The sequence below is a fragment of the Ursus maritimus genome, unplaced genomic scaffold (assembly GCF_017311325.1).
Source record: "Ursus maritimus isolate PB19 unplaced genomic scaffold, ASM1731132v1 scaffold_1, whole genome shotgun sequence".
NCBI lineage: Eukaryota > Metazoa > Chordata > Mammalia > Carnivora > Ursidae > Ursus > Ursus maritimus.
The window spans coordinates 27582130-27605067 of NW_024423343.1; the positions used below are offsets into that span (position 1 = coordinate 27582130).

General features: G+C 41.9%; 1 protein-coding gene across 5 annotated transcripts in view; it reads left to right on the top strand.

Moving 5' to 3' along the window:
* PLEKHM3 (pleckstrin homology domain containing M3) overlaps positions 1-22938 on the top strand; it is a 168184-nt gene that overhangs the window by 37604 nt on the left and 107642 nt on the right. For all 5 annotated transcript variants that reach the window (XR_005837584.1, XM_008687434.2, XM_040641349.1 and 2 more), the window contains exon 3: positions 343-1278. Coding sequence is in view for 4 of the 5 variants with exons in the window: in XM_008687434.2 (XP_008685656.1) it covers positions 343-1278 (936 nt within the window). In the remaining variant the exon portion in view is untranslated. The remainder of the gene's footprint in view (positions 1-342; positions 1279-22938) is intronic.

The following is a 22938-nucleotide window of genomic DNA, read 5'->3' on the forward strand; positions in this document are numbered from 1 at the left end:
ATGGGCCGATGGGAGATAGTCCCAGTTATTCCAGTATTTCTGTTTTCTGCACAGACTTCTGCATGTCACACTGACATTGCAAACCATCCCCCTCTGTACTTAATCTTACACTCATAATTCCACCGTTGTGAAGTTTTTTAGACCTGAAATTTCCCCCCAATTACATCTTGTCACTTCTACTATCGTGGAATTGTACTGCTCCTACTGTGTTTGCTTTGAACCAGAAAGATGTCATTCTCTGATCTCTTTAGTTTCTTGCACCTGCCTTTTCATCTCATTGAGTTCATTCATATTCGTAAATTAATACACCTTGCTTCTTTTGTTTTGTTTTTTTCTTTCTAGAACACAAGCAGGCATTCCCAAACATTCTGAAGAAGGGGTACCTGGAGATTAGGAAGGACCATGACAGTTACTGGCAAAGCTGTTACGCAGAACTCTCCCCCTACAACTTATACTTCTACAGCCTTGACAGCAGTGGCAATCAAGCCCTCTACGCCACCTACCAGCTTTCACACTTCCAGAGCATATCTGTTTTGGGCAACCTTGAGGCCAGGCTGGTGGATACCGTTCTGTATGACAACACTCAGCTGCAGTTAAAGGCAGAGTCACCATGGGAGGCTTTGGACTGGGGGCAGAAGCTATGGGAAGTCGTGCACGCCGCCGTGCCTGGTTACATGGGGCGGCAGGATGAGTTGGCCAACTCTCCAGGGCTTGGTCATCACGTTGACTGTACACAGAATCATTGTTTACAGAAGAAATCCAGTGAGCTGCTCGCACCATCACCTGTCTTGGATAGCCCCAAACAATACCAAAACATCATCAAATCAGGGACGCTGTACAGGCTAACTGTCCAGAACAACTGGAAGGCGTTTACTTTTGTGCTGAGCAGGGCCTACCTTATGGCTTTCCGGCCTGGCAAGCTAGACGAGGATCCCCTGCTAAGCTACAATGTGGACGTGTGTCTGGCTGTCCAGATGGACAACCTGGACGACTGTGACTCTTGTTTTCAAGTCATCTTCCCCCAAGATGTCCTCCGCCTCCGCGCTGAGACCCGGCAGAGGGCCGAGGAGTGGATGGAGGCTCTGAAAACAGCAGCCAATGTGGCGAGGAGTTCAGAGCAAAACCTGCAAGTCACCCTGAGGAGCAAACCCAAGGATCAGATGGGTGGGCACGAACTCAGGAAGAACAAACGTCAGTCTGTGACCACCAGCTTCCTCAGCATTCTGACAACTTTGTCTTTGGAACGAGGACTCACTGCTCAGAGTTTCAAATGTGCAGGTAGGAAGCAGATGTTTAGTCTAAAGCTTATTAAAGAACAATACTGAATCCCACCATTGGAATTCACTTTAAAAATCTTCTCAATGGGCCAGTCACAGCTACCTCTTATTTATTTATTTTATTTATTTATTTATTTATTTATTTTATTTATTTATTCGACAGGATAGAGACAGCCAGCGAGAGAGGGAACACAAGCAGGGGGAGTGGGAGAGGAAGAAGCAGGCTCATAGCGGAGGAGCCTGATGTGGGGCTCGATCCCATAACGCCGGGATCACGCCCTGAGCCGAAGGCAGACGCTTAACCGCTGTGCCACCCAGGCGCCCCTTCCTCTTATTTAAAAAGCATCTCTCCTTCAAGGAGTTCGCTGCATCACAACCTCTGTCTTCATGCCATGCTGGTGAAGTAAGTAGAAGCAGATAGGATATACCCCACTGACTCAAAGTGACTTAGCCGAAGCATAACCAGCCTAAAGTTTAGGCTTCTTGTGGCGGCTGTGATTCCATTTCCTCTGTCTTCTTAAATAAAGGTCACTGGGAATGTGGATGTTACAGATGGTCTCAAAGGAGATATTGAGGCCCAAAGCTGACTGCTGACACTCCTTAGGGAAGAAAAGTGTCCACAGTCAGTAACTGGCATTGATCATGACCTTGTCAAATCCTGTTAAGGTAGACTCTAGAAAGTCAGCCTTGACAGAAAATCTGGCGGTGGCTGACAGCAGAATAGATGATAATTCAGCAGATGACCTCTGAGTCACAGTGGGCCTGTGCCTCATCTTGGGGAAGCTGAGGCTTCTGGAACTGCTATGGAAGGGTGAGGCATAAAGTAGAGTTCAAGGCCAATCATCCGTTAGTTCTTAAAACCCTGTTACCACTTCTCTCCCCTACTTCCCATTCCTTTCACTTTCCCCCAGCCAGTAAACTAGACAGAATAAAACCCTCACTAAACCAAATCTATATATATACTATAAACTAAATCAAATTATTTTGCTTTCACTAAACCCCACAATTTGGGACAAGAAATGTATCCCTGGGGCGCCTGGGTGGCACAGCGGTTAAGCGTCTGCCTTCGGCTCAGGGCGTGATCCCGGTGTTATGGGATCGAGCCCCACATCAGGCTCCTCCGCTATGAGCCTGCTTCTTCCTCTCCCACTCCCCCTGCTTGTGTTCCCTCTCTCGCTGGCTGTCTCTATCTCTGTCAAATAAATAAATAAAATCTTTAAAAAAAAAAAATGTATCCCTAAGGTAAATTTACCATGAAGGTAATTTAATTGGAAACCCGATTTGGAAGATTTTAATTCAAGTGTATCAGATTTAAGTATGTTATTTAAAAAAGAACAGGAAGCTCACCAACAGCCAAGACCAAATTTTCAATTTTTGCTTGTTCCTGCCTTGAAAGCCAAGTAGTGGTGGCACAATGAAAATTTCAGTTTAGGTTAGTTGGGATGATTGCCTTTTCTATTGAAGAATAATATGCCTAAAGAGGGGATTAAGTGGATCGTCCCTGCTTTCTCTGGAGGGCCTCAGTTACTATGAAGCAGAAACTTGTAGGGTTGGGTAGGCGAGACCAGCAACACTGAGCCGGTAAGGAAGCCATACTAGGTGATATGTATGTATCTGCAGGCGTGAATGACTGTGTGTTAGGTCAGCCAGCTACTTTTGCAAAATGGTTTTGAAGTAGGGGGATACTAGCTTTACTACAGCTTTTAGAAATTATTGACATTTTAGTGCTTATATTAGTGCATATATTCTACTTCAAAGTTCAGTCATTCAACAATAATTTATTGATGCTGACTCTGTGAACATTCTGGAATTATGATACACTTCTGTGGCTTTAGATTGCTGATAGGGTCAACAAATCTGTTGTGTTACTGGAATCAAGGAGAATAGCTCAGCTTACTTTTCAAGGTAGAGACTGAAATAGCTGAATTGGGAAACTTTCTAGTATAAGGAGGAAGAAAAATCTCAGGGATTACACAACCATTGTCACCTAGTTGACCCCTAATTCACCTTGCTCTCATAAGCTTGCTTCCTGATGGATTGTGCACTGCCCACATTCTGGACTGCATTAGCAGTGTTTCTAGCACTCAGAGGAAGGAGAAATAGAGAGAAGTAGAGGTAGCATTCAGCAGGTCCATCACATCTAGCAGTTGGAGAAATGAAAACAGGAAAGAGACAAAGAAAGGTGAGTAGAAGAGGCAGAGAGAAGGAAACTAAGTAGAAAAGAATAGGAAAGGATTATGGAATGGGCAGAAATAGAACTTTTGGCAGCTGCTCCAGGTTCCATGTTGTAGGATATCTCCCTTTGCAGTCTAAATATCCTCACTCCATTTGGCCTGGTTGGAGAATAGGTTGGGGATGGGTGGTAATAGGGAATCCAGGAGGCAGGAGAAATGAAATCTAACGCTTATTTGCTCTGCTCAGCTTTTACCTTCATGCTCTGGTTTGGAGTTCTCTTAAGGCACATGCAGGCTTCTAATCTGGGGTGGGGAGAAGTCAGTCCTGATTTGTGTAGTATGGCGGATTCCAAAGTAGAAAATATTTGTTTCATTTCAGTACCCCTTCCATTGGAAAATGCTGCATTCGATTGCTTTGTGCTACACATGGTTTACCAGGTCGCTTTCATTTTCCTTAATTGCAGCATAGAATACTGGTTTCCTCCGGGGATGTACTGTATGGTGACTAACATAATATAATAAAAAACATTAAAAAAAAAGAATACTGGTTTCTTACCCCAGGTAGGAATACTTCATCTCCTGTAGGGGGCAGAGTCTCAAAAGAAAAAGGCTAAAACTTGTTAAGCAAACCTCTGAACCTCTGAATGTTTTTAAAATTACTTGAGAGGTTGTTCATTATATTAAAGATTATTATAGCAGATGGAACTTTAAAAATTGATCCCTCACAAACACAGTTAATCTAAACCAGCTGTTTATTCATTTAGTATTTGTGTCCCCTAACTTTTCATCCTTGTAAAAATACCCATTTGGTGAAAGAGCTAGTTGCATAGTATATTTACCTTCTAAAACTTCAAAATACTCACTAAAAATGAACTTGGCATTATCTGTTATTTTAAGGAGAAACTAATTCAGAATATTTCATGGTTATAGTGAGTGTCTTAAGAATGTAAGTTTTTATGTCCACTTAGTCCCTCCCTCTTTAAATATTTTTTGAGGATTTATTTATTTATTCCCTTCAAATAGTTTTGATGAAAAAGCTTTAAAAGTAGAAGATTGCACTGAGCAGCTCTTTATTATGATGTCATTCAGTTGCTGTCCAGGCGAGCTACAAATGTTGGCTTTTAAATCTACAAAATAGTGCAGTTGGCCTTCTTTCAGTAAATGCTTTCTGTAGGTGAAGAATTTTCGATATCCTTTTTGGAAACTTAAAGAGCCCCTGCAGAGAAAATGGACCACGACCATCCCAAAATGCCTGAGGTTATGGTTTTGAAAATACATGCTTATATATAACTGTGTATTCCTTAACATGAGCTTGAACTTTTTATAGTTGTATTTGATGATGTGTGGTTCGTTCCATGGCTTCCTCTCCAGCTCCAGGCTGCCTCATGCTAGGAAGCTGCAGCCACAGTGATCATCTTGTTGTTCTGGAACCTACCTTGGTCATTCTTGCCTCCGAGGCCTTTGCACTTGCATTCCTTCTTCCTGAAAACATGCCTTTGGAAATGAAGTTCTTTCCTTCATTCTACCATTTATTGTGTGTGTGCTGAGTTTCTGCCCATGTGCCCAAAATTCAGGTGCACCCAGAGAAGTCAGTGCTGCAAGAAAGCAGACGTGGTCCCTGCCCTCATGGAACCCACAGTCTGCTCAGGGAGCCGGACAGTAATCACATAATCATGTCATGAATGCCAGACGGCCATTGTGACAAAGCTGGGTGGTGGCAAGTAGAACTATATGAGGTAGCAGCTACTCAGTCGTTTTTGAGCCGCAGAAGGAGTTTGATAGGGTTGAACTGAACGTGTGACCCTGAAGTCACAAGGTTCCCGAGCAGAGAGGAGCATATGATGCAGGTGGTATTTCAGAACAATTAATTTGGTACTGCTTTAGTACAGCTTCTCAGGAACACTTCTGTAGAAGAAAATGAGGTACGATTCTCTAGCGAAGTTAGTGGTTGGGATTCAGAATTTGGTTTGGCAATGGGGCACCTGTGGTATTAAAATATTAATGCTAAAACAAATGATTATGCAGCTTATTAAAATATTTATGAAGTATGTACCTGTAAGCAGTTCTAAATTAGGTTGCTCACAAAATGCTGTGTAACTTAGATTATAAGGTTAGCAGCCCTGTTTTCTTCGGGAATTAGACATGTGTACGTACCTGTTTCTCTTCAGTAGATACGTGGTTTTCTTGGCTTGAGTACATACAACTATTTTTCCTGTAATTTCCCGGCAATCAAGAAACGTGCCAACTGAGTACTATAATCACAGGGCCCAGGGCCTTGTTTTAGGTGCCACAAGAGCTGCAGAGCTCACCGTTTAAAGCGTTCTTTCTGTTCCTGATTTGTAATCTGGGAGTGATATCGGATGACCACTGTGGGACAGTGTTCCTGATTCTGGACTGCAGTTGAATAACGTTAACAGAAGAGACAGCAAGAAAAATAGTGAGCCTAGGGGATCCCCTCTACTATTTTCAGTTTTATGGTTTTATTCCTTTGGCTGCTGTTTAACCTCTTGGTTCTGCTGTTGGTAATTACATCTCTCTGACATTAAGAGCTTTTGCTTTCCTTCCACCCCCCCCCCAGTCCTTGGGAGGAGTAAGCCCAAGGTGGGGGGGGGGGAGTTTTGCTGTGAATTCTTCAGCCATTTAGTGCAAATTCCTGTAATTACCGGCATTGTGTCCTCCCTGAATGGCACATAATACAGCAGAAGCCATTCCTAATTGAGACCTTACAGGAGGTACAAATCCTCTCTTTGTTCAGCCTGACAAATTAGTGCCAGAAAGTGGCAGGGTCCGAGTGGGAATCAAAGGCAAGAAACACAAAGATGGAACTTAAGGCTACAGTAATAACCCTCTCTTGTCCTGAAGGGAAAAAAGGAATGACCAAGGAAAAATGAAGTTTTTTTTTTTGTTATAAATTCCCTTGACATGACAGCACCTCGGGGCTGCTCTATTTATTTAGCAAAAGTGATTAAATAGTAATACAACAGGGCTGCCCATTGTTTCCCCGAGTGCCCCCACCTCACAGACTCCTGCTGCCTCTGCTAATTGATTGACAATGAACCTCTGATAAAGCAGTATGTTGTTAGGACCTAAGGTGGGGGGGAACATTTTTTCCTCTCTCTTTGTGTGTCTGAGTGTGTGTGTGTGTGTGTGTGTGTGTGTGTGTGTGTGTGTCTTTGTGCGTGTGCGCGCGCGCGCATGATTTCATTTTTGTTTGAATTACACTCTAGTTTTCCTTTGCCCCCACCCTTTCTCACCCCTTCTCTCTCCTTCTCTCCCCTTGCCTTTTTTCTCCAGGGCTTTTGGGTGGCTGCTCCCAGCTGATACACAGGTAGAGAGGAATTAGAATTGTAGTGCAGGCTTATTACAAGTTTATCTTGGGAGCAGACTTCCTCCTCTCCCCCTGCCCCGTTTAAGACTGAACAGTGGTGCGAGATGAGAGAAAAGGGGGAAAGGGGCTGATTATTGGTACGTTAGGTTCACAAAAGTTTTTTGTTGTTAGTTTCTCATTTGTGAGGATGGATGTCTGAAACTAATCTTTGAACTAAGATTTTTCTCTTAAGTTCCTTACTCAACTTTTAAAAAATCTGTGCACTAATAACATTTACATGTTGGAGTGAGGGCGGTTATGGAGTAAGAAATAAAAATTTGAATGATTTTATCTCCCTTCAGTTCCGGAGAAGCTAGGATTGGATATCAAGGGTAGACTCTGCCTGCTGGTGGTGTAACTCAGTACCCCCGGGATGCTGAAGGTTGTGGGAAGATAACTAGCGGCAGATAATTAATAGCTGCTGGTTATATATGCTCAACTAGCTAAGCAGAAGTGAAATCCCTAATTTAACTCCGTTACAGCTGCAAAAACAAATCATTTCAAGCCCCTGTGAAAGCAAAATATATTAAACAAACAGTATCGACCTTGTTAATACCGCATGGCATTTCACGTGATAAATGAGGGCGTCTTTCTGGCAAAGGCCTATTTTATGACATCGCTTAGACATAAAGGATACCTTTACCCTGGTAATACAAGCATCCCTGATAGAAAGTATGGAGTGGTTAATTATTCATTAAATAGTTGCCAGTCTGGAAGTAAGCAATATTTCTGAGTTGGGCGTAGTTACTTACTGGTCTCAAAGGAAATCATAGGGAATAGCAATGCTTAAGAAAAAGAGAAATTGAATTTGGGAGCTGATTATGCATATGAGTGTAGGTCAAGAAAGATATGTAGGTTTTTAAGTGTCAAGAAGGGAAGTTGTATATTATGCTCTTGGGGTAGCGGGAAACTTCTAGCATAGCCAAAATCTGTTTTGATTGTCATGTGAAAAATTAGGGGATCGTCTAGTAGCCAAGAGTACAATATCTGCTAAGGAAAAGAGAGACCGAAATAAAAAGAGTGGACTTTCCTTGATAGCTCCAATTCCTGTCTTTAGTGCTATTTTTGAATTTGTCTTCCACTTGCTAGGAATGATAGTAAGGTGAAGATTTATCTGAGTTAAGGAATAGGCAGATTGCCAATTGGAGGAGAATCAGACAATAAAGAAAAACTTAAATAGTCCCCTCAAAACATATAAACAGCTTGGGTAAAAGAGAATATTCTAGTTTGTTGTTGCCTTCTTACCTTGTATTGTCTGTCATTTTGTTTCTTAGTGTATTGGGTTGTTGTCTCCCAGAGGAGAAATCTCGCACGTGGGTGCGTGCGTGCGTGTGTGTGTGTGTGTGTGTGTGTCCTGAGAGGCTAAGTTTCATTTCCCTAACCTTGAATATGACCATGGAGTGGTTGTTGATAGTAAAATCTTTAAGTGGAGTTTTGGTGGAGGGTTCATTTCTACAAGCCTTTATTAAGCCCCTCCTGTGTGCCACATACATGCTCTGTCAGGCACCTTGGGATATGCAATTAGGAGTAATATGGGGGCTGTGTTCTTCAAAGATTTATGGAATCCCCTCCAAGAAGATATGGGGACTTGAAGGGGATGAGCAGGAGAATGGAGGTAAGGGGCTAGCCTCTAGTGACCACTGGCTTGAAGACCAGTACATCCCCTCTCTGCTTATGCTAGAGAATCCCTGTTGTAGAGAATTTGAAAGCTAAAGAGCTAAAGTAGTGTCTCTTCCCACTTCTCCATTTCAGACTTCATCCTGAGATTTCCTATAGAATTAAACTCAGGGAAACCTCCTTGGCTTTTACTACCCATCTATCAAAAATAAAACTTGAATTTCTGTTGTGTACTCATTGTGTAGTTGGTGCTCTGGGAGATATAAGAGAAGCATAGATATGGTCTGGACCCCCTGGACTTTATAGTCTGGTGGAGGATGCACAAAGGAAAATGAGGGGTTACTAGACAGGTCAGGTCCGCGCCATATGGCACTTAATGTTCAGAAAATTATCTGGGCTTTTTTTTTTTTCCCCCTCTTCTGGGGACAGCATCCATATGTATTCAGAGTGGTCCAGGGTTTGACATATATAATACAATAATACAGCCTCTAACACAATGAGGCTGTCCCAAACCCCTGTAATAGAATCGTTTAGCTTAATAGCAAGAAAGTTGGGAAAGCACCAGATTCTGCATGTGGTGTGTGCCCAGGCTGACTTTGAGAAGTTCGTGCTGTGAGACCTACAGTTTACTTACAAGGTTTCCTAAAATGACAAAACACGTCAGCAGGGCCTATGGTGGTTCCATGTGTGCTAAGTATGTTCATGACAGGATCAAGTGTGCTTTCCTTATTGGGGAGCAGAAAATTGTGAAATTGTTGAAGGCACAAGGACAGAGTTAGAAAGCTAAATTTAAAAATGAAGCTTTTTTGAGTAATAAAAAATCAAAAGTCTTGTTCTGTTAAAAAACAAAAGAAAAAAAAGCATTTGGCAAAATCCTTAAGGCAGAAAAGCATGGGTTTTCAGAGATTATAGTTCTGTCATTTTGTGAATGATTGGCAGCCTTACGCATGGACTGTTGACTAATGGATCCCTATCAGCCTAGAGGGCTATTGGTACTGGTGCTTGATAATAATGAGAATGAGCATCACTTAGTAGTTAAGATCAAGGACTCTGGAATCAGACTGGGTTTCCAGATTTGCTACTCACCGTTTGACCCTGAGTACTTACTTAACCTTTCTGCATCTCCATTTTTTAACCTCAGATGTGAGAAAATAATCACATCCATCTCATAAGTTTGTAGTGAGAATAAAATGAGGTAAAAGGGCTGAGGACAGTGCCTGGCACATAGTAAGTGCATATAAGGATTAGCTCCTTTAATTATTTGTCTACATAGGATGGTAATTACCTGGATAAAGATAACATAGGCATTCTTAATCAAATTTGCAACTCGCACAAAACTAGGTTAGAGAACTAATACGTTAAATGACAGAATCCAGATTCTGAAACATAAGCTAGAAGAATGGACCAAACAAGATGTGACTTTAGTAGGGATAAATAGATAGTCCCATGCTTATATTCGGAAAATTAACTGCAAAGATAGAAGGCACCGGACACTTGATGTAATAGTAGCTCGCGTGGATACACAAATGAAGCCATGGGAAACCAGAATCTCTGCTGCTGTGTTTACTTCAAAAGCATTCACGAAACAAGTCCAGAAAGAAGAGATCATATCCTCATTGTGTTCTGCCTTGGCCAGTTCACATCTGGAAATTTCATTTACAGCAGTTGGTCTTGAAGAACAAACAACTACATTTATTGACGTGTGATAGGCTAGTGAACCATGCCATGCACGCGCAGCGTAGACTAGGAAGGACACAAGTGTTGGCCCTGTATTTTTGAAGGCTGCCACTAAGGGGAGAAAATAGACTTACTCTGGGTAACTCCACCAGCCCAAGGGAACAGATATGTCCAGATTGGAACGGATTTTCCTTATTTAAAATTTGATGTCTACGGGTGAAAATCAGTAGTGTCCAGAGCTCTGGCCAATGAGACAGGAAGAACTGTGATTGTGACCTCAGGGCAAGACACTTAACTTGTCTGAGCTACCGTTTTCTCATCTGCAAGATGCAGAGATTCATTAATTCGGCCCTTCTGTTTGTGGAAGCCCTACTATGTTCTAAGCACTATGCTTGATGCATGGTGAACAGAATAATCCCATTATTTGCCCTCACAGAAATTGAAAATTGGAGGCCAGACAAATGAGTAATTATAGCACACAGTTGAACTCAAAGGTCTTTGAATTTCCTTCCAACACTTCGGTCTGTCTGGGATATTTTAGAGGGAACGGCCTTGCTCTATATGGTCCCTTTTATCTCTCATTCTTTGGTTCTTTGAATGTCTATAGAAGATTAGAGAAAATTAGATTAATGTGGTCCCTTCATTTAAACCTCATTTAATAAACAATACCTTTTTCCTTTGGGGAAGATACTTTAAACCAGTAGAAATATCACTTGACTAAGAAGATAGGAGATGGGAATCTTTTTCCTGATTCTGATGTTTATCATTGGATAAATTTTCTTTTTACCCTTTTTTGCAGTCTAAATGTTTCGGTCTAGGAAATGATTTTAAATAAAAATAAATGTACATTAAGAATCTGAATACACACTGAAGTAGGATTATGACTATGGAAGAAGAATGTTACATAGTTCGGGTTTTGAACTATTTCACATTCTAAAATTCAGAGAGATTTGATCACTTTATATAAGTAGGCTGTTTGATTTTATAGGATATAAATTTGCTTTTTGATTTATTCCTGGTATCTCATCATAGAAGTCACATGTTGGTCTTTGATATGTTTCAGAAGAATAAAATCATTTTGAATTTCAGAAGATATGGATCTTTTGATAGACCTTCCTGAACTTCATAGGCCATAGCTGTGCTGTCTTTTTTTTTTTTTTTTAAAGCTGTTCATTTCTCCCAGTCTTTGTTGCTATACTTTGGTCTGGAAAGTTCTTGTCCCTTTTTGTAGCTTCCTTTATGGTTAACATTGTTCTCATCATGTGTTCATTTCCAGCTAAACTTCTAAAGTAAGTGTTAATGTACTGTTGGACTCTGCATTGAGTTAATAGTTTCTATTTACTGACCTTGCATTGGGACAGAAATTGTTGTAAGTATGGTTTTAGGATAGGCTGGGGATATCCTACCTAGGGGTAGATCAATTTTCTTAATTTCTAGCTAAGTTCCTGGAAAAACTAAGCTTTTCATGGACTCCTCTAAACGTAAGAGCTACTTGACAGTTTTTCTAAAATTCGTTATACTGCGTAAAAACAGAAACCTACTTAAGTGAAATGAGTAAATGCATCCCTAGATAAGGAAATCTAGTGATAGAGTAATACCAATTTATTTCTTGCAATATTATTTTCATCTAATCATTCATTCATTCAACAAACATGGACCACATACAGTTCCAGAAATTGAGGTGTGGGGGTAAATGAAAAGTTAATTTTAGCAGTAGACAATACGAGTATATGCAGGTTTTGTTTTGTTTTTAATTGAAGTATAGTTGACATACTGTGTTATATTTATAAGTTTCCGGTGTACAACATATTGCTTATGCAGGTCTTTATATCTTGAAATATGTTAACACAGAAAATGTTGTAATTAAATCGCATTAATAAGAAACAAAGAGCATAAAACTCCTTTCCATGTTTCAGATGCAAAATGGAGCAGGCCTGCCAAGCAGTGAGCCCCGAGATCAGGGTTGAAAGGCAGTGTTCTGGGTAGTTTTGTATTATGCTTTGTTGAAGACTTTTGGGTGCGAAAAATCCTTCCTACTCTTAAAGACTTCTTTACAAGCCTTCCTTGACTACCCTATCCCTACTGCACTCTGATCCCCTAGATAGAATTGAACATTCTTCCTGCATGACCTCCCCCCCCGCCCGCCCCGGTCTCCTGGACTCCTGTCATGGTCCTGTGATGTGTGTCTGACTTTTTTGAAGGCCAGACCCCAGCACTTCTCAGAGTGATCAGAGCACCGTTTTCATCAGAATTAGGAGAATGGTGAGGGGAGACATGGCTGGCCACTTCCCTAGACCTGTTGAAGTCAGAATCTCTGGGATTGGGTCTGGAGATTTTTTTTTTTTTAAAGATTTTATTTATTTATTCGACAGAGATAGAGACAGCCAGCGAGAGAGGGAACACAAGCAGGGGGAGTGGGAGAGGAAGAAGCAGGCTCCTAGCGGAAGAGCCTGATGTGGGGCTCGATCCCAGAATGCCGGGATCACGCCCTGAGCCGAAGGCAGACGCTTAACCGCTGTGCCACCCAGGCGCCCCGGGTCTGGAGATTTTTAACAGACATTCCAGTTGATATGCATGCATACAAAGTTTGAGAAACCACTACCCTAACCCATAGAATGTTCTTAGTGAATGAATCAAGCCATACTTCAGTTTTCTCTAGGTTATTTAAGCACATTTCTTTTAACTGTTTCTTCTACATATGTCCAGCATTTTAACCATTGAGGTGTCAATCTGCTGATAATCTCCAGGTTTCCATATCTTCCTTACATTCTGGAAACTACCATGGTGTTCTAATAGGGTTCTACCTGGTGGCGAATATGAATGAAGAAAGAGATTAGTTCAAGTCTTTTACTCATACTCTGGCTTCCTTTTTAGTACATCCTAATGTTGTGCCTAGTTTCTATCTTATACTTGATAAGCATATTATTTCAATTTTGAGATAGCCTTTACCTCCCTCATTTCTTTGTACGGGCAGAGTCATCTTTCACCTAGACAACCACGGTGACCTCCCAACCAGTCTTCTTCTATTCCAACCTTACCCAACCTTGTCTTACCCATAGTGAATGTGATCTTATTAAAATGCAGATTGACCCTGGTAGACCTCTTTACAGTCCTTCAGTGGCTTCCCATCTTCTGGCATCAAGACCAGGATCCCTAAAATGACCCCACATGATTTGACTCCTGCCCACCTCCTCACCTTCAACTCTTCTTGTCACTTCCTCCCACACACCACGTCCCAGCCACACTAACTTCACTCTGTTCCTCCCACTTCCTTCCCACCCCCGCCCCCAGAGCCTTCACACGTACAATTACTTCTCCCTGGAATATTGCTACCATCTCCCTTACCCCCAACTCTTTCTTCAGGTCATTACTTCAACATTACTTTCTCAAGAATGCCTTCTCCAACCAACCCCCCCAGACTGACTTGGACCTATTTAGTTCTGTCCTCTGTAATGCTGGTTTAGTACCTTGTACTCTAGCCCTTGTCATAATTTACTTTATAGTGTCATTTATGTAATTGTTTATTTAACACCTGTCTACTCCACTTGATTGCAAATGCTGTATTGGCCCGTGTTGTCTTGTTCATTGCTGTCTCCCTTGCTCTGCATCTGGTGCACAGGAGGTGTGCCCTAAATAGTTCTAATCATCCTCTGTTTTGAGACCTCCCTCCGAACTCCCACCATCTTTTCTAGAAATCCTAGGTTGGAGTCATCTGCAGATGTAATTAACATGTTTTCTACTTAGTCATCTAGGTTGTTTAATAATATTAAGAAATCAAGGACCCAAAACTGACCCTTTTGGAAAGCGAGTTATGATCTTGAAGGTTTCCAGGACTTAAAAAAATTGTTTTTGACTATGTGGGGTGCCTGGCTGGCTCAGTCAGAATGCGTGACTGTTGATCTTGGGGTCATGAGTTCAAGCCCCACATTGGGTGTAGAGATTACTTAAATAAATAAAACTTGAAAAAAAATGTTTTTTACTATGTAACCTTTAGGTCCTTTTATTATATTGATATGAGGTATAAATATGCAACATTTCCAAACATAGTTGACCTCCTCTTTGCAGGACTAGGATTCCTCAAACACATGGTGTAAACCCCTACTCCAGGCACTATACCGTCAGTTTCCTCTCATATGCACATATCGTTTCAATCCAACTGGTGTACTGCAATTCAGTTCTGGCACTAACTACCCACAGTTAGCACAGACCCCATGAGTTAAGGACCTGATCCTTCACAAGACTGTTGCAACTGCAGATGCCAGCCACAAGTTCAGGGTGTCCTCAGGCCACCCACACTCCAACTGACTAGCTACAAATTTGGGGGTTCCCACAGCGCTCTCAGGTTAATAATTTGCTGGAACAACTCACAACTCTGGAAAGCGCTATACTCATAATTACAGTTTTATTAGAAAGGATACAAATCAGGAACAGCCAAATGAAGAGACTCAGAAGGCAAGATCTGGGAGGGTTCCAAATGCAGAGCTTCTGTGTTCTTTGCCCGTGGAATCAGGACATGTCACCCTCCCAGCACATCAATGGATTCATCAACCAGAAGTTCCACAGAGTTTCAGTGTCCAGAGTTTTTATTGGGATTTCATTATATAGGCATGCTTGATTGACTCATTGACCTTGTGATTGAACTCAGTCTGCAGCCCCCCATAATCCCCCTTTTTTAAAAGATTTTATTTATTTGAAAAAGAGAAAGCGCAAGCAGGGGGAGTGGCAGTCAGAAGGAGAAGCAGGCTCCCCGGTGAGCAAGGAGCCTGATGCAGCCTGATGCGGGACCTAATCCCAGAACCCGGGGATCATGACCTGAGCCAAAGGTAGATGCTTAACTGACTGAGCCACCCGGGCTTCCCTGCCCCCATTCCTTTCCCAGAGGTCAGGCTGGCTCAAAGTCTAAACCCTCTGATCAAGTAGTTGGTCCTTCTGGTGACCATCCTCTATCCGAAGCTCTTTGGGTGCCCACCATGAGTCACCTCATTGCATAAAGTCAGTTGTGATCCAAGGGGCTCAGGAATAATAAAGACCCTTGTATCACTTGGGAAATTCCAAGGGTTTTAGAAACTCCCTACTGGGAATGAGGGAAAAAGATGAGACAATTCTTTGTTATACAACAGTGTGGATAGCAAAAATGGGATCCGGATGAAAGGAGGAGAAGTGATATATGTGGCTGCCCCTCAGAGAAGGAGGAAGACTTGGCCTGTTTACCTTGCTCCCTCATTTCCAGTTGGCTGCTGGTGAGTGCCTTCCGGCACTGCCTGCACTCACTCGGGCGGGGAGGCTGCCAGTAGTATCTTCCTGGGTCTTCCTAAGACCAAGCAGCTTCAGAAGCAGCCAGCAAACTGGCCGTCTCTGGTCTGCCCAGCCTGGCAAGACCCCTTATAGCACCCCAGCTCAGGGTGGTGGGGGGATGTGCACATCCAGTGACTTTGCGGTCCCACTCTCTAACCCAGATATACTCTCAAATCTTGGCTTAAAATAGAGAGTTTCTTTTTAAATAGGTATTATGAAAGTGACCAGCAAAATTAATTTCATTTATTAGCTTTAGCTAATTTAGTGTGTGTTATATACCACTTCTAGGAGGGAACTAGGATTCCAAAACCAAAGATATGCAGGCTTGTGTGAATTTCCAAAAGATTGAAAATCACATTCTTTTTTTTTCCCCAGCTTTATCGAGATATAATTTGTAAGTAACGTGTAAGTTTATGGTCTACATTGTGATGATTTGATATACATATGTATTTTAAAATGGTTACCACAATTAAGGTTAGTAAAGACATCCATCACCTCACATAATTAACATTTTTTGTTGTTGTGAGAACATTTAAGATTTACTCTCTTATCAGCTGTCAAGTATACAATACAGTATTTCTTTTTTAAGATTTATTATTTGTCAGAGAAAGAGAAAGAGAGCGAGAGCGCACAAGCAGGAGGAGTGGTGGGTAGAGGGAGAAGTAGGCTCCCTGCCGAGCAAGAAGCCTGATGTGGGACTCAATCCAGGGACCCTGGGATCATGACCTGAGCTGAAGGCAGACACTTAGCTGACTGAGCCACCCAGGCGTCCGTACAATACAGTATTCTTAACTGTAGTCACCATGCTGTACTTTAGATCCCCAGAACTTACTCATCTCTCCCACCCCCTCTTTTTTGAGATGTAATTGGCATATAACATTGTGTAAATTTAAGTTGTACACGGCGGCTATTTGATATACATATATATTGCAAAATGATTACCACAGTAAGGTTAGTTAACACATTTGTCACCTCACATGGTTACCTTTTGTGGGTGTGTGTGGTGAGACTTTTTAAGATCTACTCTCTTAGAAACTTTCAGGTATATAATAGAATACTGTTGAGTATAGTCACCGTGCTGAAAATCACATTCTGACCAGATATTTATCAATATACCAAGGGTTGTATCTTGCTTATTTTTTCAGTGAAGGAAGTAAATCATGTGGGGCCGAATCAAAAGCCTTACCGAAAATCATTTCCCTGTCAAATCTGTCAAATCACCAAGCCTGTACCTCTGACACAGACGATGGACTTAGTTTGACTGTCTTGGTTTCTGTCTCCATCTTTATCAATAAAGATATTTTGCTTAGCCCCCAGGCTTTTAGAGAGCAGACAAAATAATAGATACCCATGATTTGATGGCTGGGAAGCATCTAGACTCAGTGGGATAAGTAATACATTAGGAGAAGAGCTTGGTCTTCTGTTTATAGCCGTGCCACTGATTTATTACATAGTCTCAGGCCAGCCTTTTTAGTCTCGCGGGTTAACATCTTCAACACTCTAACTTGAGGGAAGATTAAACTGCCTTGATGATGCGTAATTCATATGTTACAAAATATCACCTGAACCAAAAGTGCCAAATTTTAATTCAGTAATATTGGACATCACTGCATTTTTTCCCCCTAGAAAACATGGGAGAGGTTCTTGGATGAGTGGAAGTCTTATTGTGGCCTAATACTGGATGGGAAACCTTTAGGAAAATGATGTTTCTCATCCATTGTTGAGATGAAGAATTTTAACTGAACGAAAGGTAACCACTAATGCAGAGGATTTCCTTGCAAGCCTGTGAACCCAGCTTTCCTGTATGATCCCGTCACCCCAGACTGCCATGTCTTGCCTGATTGCCTTCCTTTCTCCTTCCCACTCCCATTGGTTAATGCTGTGTGTCTGAGCCATCGTCATGATAGGGGCTTTACAGGGTTAATGTATCATACCTCTTCATTCTGCTCCCAGGGGTCGGGAAGATGGAGATCAAAATATCACAGGTATTGCTTATCAATCACACTTATTATATAATGGACCCTTAAATTAGGGTTCAGTTACATGGTCACAGCTGGAGTCCCAAAGGCCATGCCTTCTTGCCAGAGCAGACAGAAAAACTGCTTCCTGAAGGCTGGGCTGAACATGCCAGGGTTCTTCTAAATTCACCAGTCAGATACCTCTTGTCTCCATCTGTGAGGAGGACTGGATGAGCAAAGGGGAGAGACGCTGGGAATACTACTCTAGGGAATTCCTTTCAAATGGCAACATGAGGACCAGAGAACAGGAGTTTCCTGCTTTTAGATGTCTTTTTATGTCTTGCCTTCTAGCTCTAATATCCGGATACAAGCAGCCTATCTTCAAATACTAAACATATAGTTAAAAGGTTAGTTTTGGAGGTGGTCACAAATCTGTGCTTTTAGAGAGACAGAAAAAGCTTGATAAGAAGACCAAAAAGGCATAGGGAAAAGGGTCAAGGAAGAGTACACCAAGGAAGTCCCTAAATCTTCTAGGACATAGAGAATTTGGTTTGGGGTGAAAAATGAAGAAATTCAAGCATGGGTTTAAGGGAAGCTGATGAAAGTGATCTCTTTCACTTTGAGACTGTTCCTAGTACTACTTGGATCCACTCTCATGACTTTAATTTTATCAAATTGTTGTCATTACTAAAATAGCTCAAGTAGAAATTACTCTAAGAGATGCTGTCAGGGTTTTTTTTTTTTGGAGGTTTTAGCGAAGAGGAGGAAAGGTTGCGTTGTAAAGATACTGTAAAGTTCAAAGAGATGAGACTCAGGAAAAACACAAGGAAAGAGGAGCAGCATTCAGAATGGGGAGTGACGTGAAAGAGAAGTCGAGGAGCCGCTGGTGGGACAGTGTTTGTCACAGAAGTGACAGGCTGGATGAGGCTGATACACACAGAGACTTCTATATACAAGCTGGAAGGAAACATGGGTTCCGGAAGAAGACTAAAGAAAGCTTGCTTCTCAGGGAAAGCAAAAAGAGAATCTGAACTTCTAAGCCAGTGAGAGGTTATTGACCTTTCAAAGCTATCCAAATAGAGGTAGAACCACTGTGCTGTCAAGAAACAAGGCCTACCAACCATGTCTTCTCTTCCCCCCTCAGGTTTTCCTCACTTCTTGATAAAGTGCTGTCTCACAAAAAGAGAGTTAGTGGTGGTTTAATATAATGTTAAAGATCAGGGAGAATCACTGCAGAAAGAAGATCATTGGGGTACACAGCAGACTGAGGAAAAAGCGTTCAGTACAGGGCTGGGACTAGGGTAGGGGGAGTGAGGCAATTGCTTTGGGCATACAACTTAAGACGATACCCCCCCAAACCACTCAGTAATCAAGATAAGTAATATTTTTAATGTAATATGATTTAAAAGTCAAAATTAATGCCAAAAAAATCCTTGATGAACAAAATATAAAGTTTTAGAGATAGGATCAGTATGACTGAGTTTTTCTTTTGTCTCAGGCTCATATATGGCTCGGCACTGGTTCAGAGGAACATTCCAGTAAGACTATTGATTTTTTTTTTTTTTTTTTAAGATTTAGTTGAGAGAGAGAGCATGAGCAGGGGGGAAGGGTAGAGGAAGAGGGAGAAGCAGGTTCCCCGATGAGCAAAGAACCCTATGCGGGACTCAGTCCCAGGACCCTGGGATCATGATCTGAGCCAAAGGCAGACGCTTAACCGATTGAGCCACTCAGGCACCCAAGACAGTTGATTTAGTTAAGACAACTTCCCCCAGAGCTTTCACTGTGTAAGTTCCAAGTAGCCCAGCTCAGCATTTGCCTTGTAACAAGGCAAATGCTGACCTCACTTCCCTGTCTGGGGCTGCAGGGGTACAATATGGGGAATCCTGCTACTCCCATGTTTAAGAGACAACTGGCAGCAGGGGTTAGACTGTGACAGAGGGACAGTATTTCCACCGCGGGCTGTTCTCATGTCCAAAATAACCAGGGTAGCTCAGCCCTTTCCCTTTCTGCAGTTTTCCAAATAAGAATTATGGTCGCAAGTGTTTCACCAGAAGGATTACTCTGTTTGGAAAAGAGCCAATGTTACTGGCAGGTAATCTAGAAGGTGGCGGTACAGTGTGGACAAGATCTCTCTTTGATGGTGCCTCTCTACTCTAAACTAACGTAGTGGCACGAATCATTTCTTTTAGCTAAGAAAGTAGAGCTGGTGAGGCGGCTTTCCTCCTTCCCATGATAGACCACGTATCTATCACTTGCAGAGAAAAGTGATTAAGTAGCATCCATACTGGGACCTCTGATTTTGCCCTCTTTGTGCTGTCACAGGGTTTCTCAACAGTGGCAAGCCTGACATTTGGGGCCAGATAATTCTTTGTTGTGGGGGGCTGTCCTGTGCAGTGAGGGATGTTTAACAACATAGATGTTTAACAACATCCCTGGCCTCTATCCCCACTCACCCTTTTATGACAACCAAAAATGTCTCCAGATATTATAAACGACCCCTTTTGGGACAAAACTCTCCCCTGGTTGAGAACCACTGTGCTGTCAAGAAATAAGGTCTACCGGCTATGTCATCTCTTCCTCACTTGGCTTCTACTCACTTCTTTATAAAGAAATAAGTGTCTTCTACTGAAATGCATGTCAATTATTTCGTACCACCTAATGGTTTATAATGAGACCTTAAGCATCTTAATGGGTAGCTCTAGGTAAAAATATTAAGTTATAGAAAGAGAACCCTCAACCAGCCATTATTCAGTATGAGATACGTCAGATGCTCTCAGTCACATAACAGAAAATCAAATTCAAATTGATTCGTACAGTAAAGGGGAATTAATCTCAGTGAACTGAGCTTTAGGAATCAGAGGATCTGGTAGCTTAAAATTTTTGAACTCTGTGTTTTGGTCTTACTGCCCCAGATGTAAATAGCATTTTCTCTCTGAAACCACCTGCCCCGTCTGACTGATAGATTTCTCACACCACATCCTGGGCATCTTTGACAATCCCAATCCTTTCCACATTCGTCTGTTACCAAAATGTTTGCAGTTCTTCTCCATAGTATCTCCTTTTCTCTCCCCTTCCTGCTCCCAAGCTCACTGCCTACTTAAGCCCAGACGGTGCAATAACTCATCAACTGGTTCTCTCCCCTTCCATTGTTTGTTTGTTTGTTGTTGTTGTTGTAGTTAAAGATTTTTATTTATTTATTTATTTATTTGACAGAGAGAGAGAGAGAGAGACAGCGAGAGAGGGAACACTAGCAGGGGGAGTGGGAGAGGGAGAGAAGCAGGCTTCCAGCTGAGCAGGGAGCCTGCTGCGGGGCTCTCCCAGGACCCTGGGATCTTGACCTGAGCCAAAGGCAGACGCTTAACGACTGAGCCACCCAGGTGCCCCTGTTTGTTGTTTTGTTTTTCCTTGCCAATTAATCTTTCCAAAGCTCAGGTTGCTGTTCTCCTTCAAACAACTCTAGCTCTTCCTGTATCTTATTGATTAGTAAGGATTTCCTCCCCCTGGGCATTCAGGATTCTTATGTTCTAGCTTCAGTTTATGGTTCCAAGTTCTTTCTTCCTAACACCCCTCTCATTACAGGGAGCTTCAGATATCTAGAATTATCAATGTTTTCCAAATATGCCCCTGTTTTTCTGAGCTGTCGTCTTCCAAAATCTCTTTTCTTTTGCAAGGCCCAGTTCAAATGCCCCATGCCTACACAGCCTTCCCCAGTCTCCACAATTAGATTGCTTCCTCCTTGGCTTATCTCTTACTGTCTTCTGCTTTTCACCTTCCAGATTTGCACTCTTGTCCCCTCACCCTTCATATTTAGGGTGATGCTAATGCTGTGAGGTCCTAGGCTAAGTCATTGACAAAGTAACTCACATTCTTTTGTATAACTGATTTCTATTTCCTGTGCTTATTGTATTGCCATACACAAAGAGACCATTTTTTAAGATACTTTCCACAAGGAAATATCTATGCAGAAATTCACCCATATATATATTAGTGTTTCTCATCAAGTGCCACATCAGCTACTTCTATTAAGCTCTGTCTTCCTTCTTTACCATACAGCCATGGACAGAATTATTTTATCACCCTCTGTCTCAGTTTCTGCATCTATAAAATGGGGATAATACCTACTTTATAGAATTAATGAGGATTAAATAAATATGTGTGTATGTAAAGTACTTATAACCATGCCTGGCATATGGTAAGCACTATGTAAATATTTGTTTATCCATTTACCTATTTATTTATTATTTCCATTTAAAATTGCTTACTATTTTCTTGAGAGTCTTTGGGTAAAGAGCAGACAGGGCACAAGTTAATAGGAAAATTTAGTCATAGACTATTAAGAAGAAAACAAGTCTGAAAAAAAATACTAAGTTTAGACTGATTTAAATATACTAGATATTTCATTGTTAACCTTCTCTGACCTTACATTCCCATAATACTGGCACCTTATCATAAACATCTTCCAAACCATGTCTTTGGAAGTGAAAATCTGTGTCACAGACATTTTTAACTCAGTGTAGCTATTTAGTAAACAGAAAAGCAGTCATAATCTCTAGAACAGTGCACATATTTACTTACTTTCCTTGGCAAAAATCAAGATTTATTGCCTTTCAAGATTAATTTTGACTAAATATTGACCTTAGTCTCTCAATCATTGTTTACCTGAAGGACCAATGAATCTTGACACTTCTCGAGTTGAGTTGGAATCTACTTGGTATTTATTAATATATTTCATGTGATTTATAATCTTAATAACAACATTCTATGAAGATTAAACAAACATTATGGCATTTATCCAGCATAGACAAGCTTTGTATTTTCTTTCCTTTTTCTCCGTAAAAACTTTATTGTTTCCGTTTGGTCTACAGCTGGGGACAGGGCTTCAGGGTGTTAAAAAACTGCTTAGTGGCTGCGGGGAGCAGATGCCCTGACACCTGCGGGATACAGAGGCTTCTAGTCCTGCTTGAGGGTGAGCCTTTACAAGAGATACTAGCCCAGCCCAGCCTGCGGTAGTTAGTCAGGTGCTCGCTATCTTCTTGATGAGTTTCACCTCCTGGTCTAGGAAGTGGCTCTCCAGGAAGTCACAAAGATGGAGGTCTGTGCGGGCAGAATCTGGGGCATGCTGATCCAAAAGGGCCTGTTTCAGTTCTTCTCCAGGACTGTGGAAGCTCCCATGCATACAAGGCTTTTCCCCACTCATCTTGGGAGGACATTTGCATGTCCTGGAAGAGGGTGCAGCCTCTGCCCTGGTTTGGATCTTCAAGAAACACCGGGCACCCTCATGCTTCCCCTGGGCCACCTGGCAGAAGAGCTGGCCCATGCCCTCCAGAGCCACATCACTGCAGCAAAAAATAGAAGCACAGAGAGAGGTAGATGTAGAAAGCCTGCAGATATAGGTTGACCCAGGAGTTGACAGCAGCCTCCACTTCGGTGGAATAATTCTGATGAATCTAGGAGCTCAAGGTTGGTGGGCAGTAAGGAGCTAACCACAAAAAAGTGTTGGCTGGTCCCAGAGGCATGACCAAGAAAAGATGGTCCGGAGGTTGCAAATGGGAAGGAGGTTGGGGGGGTATTTG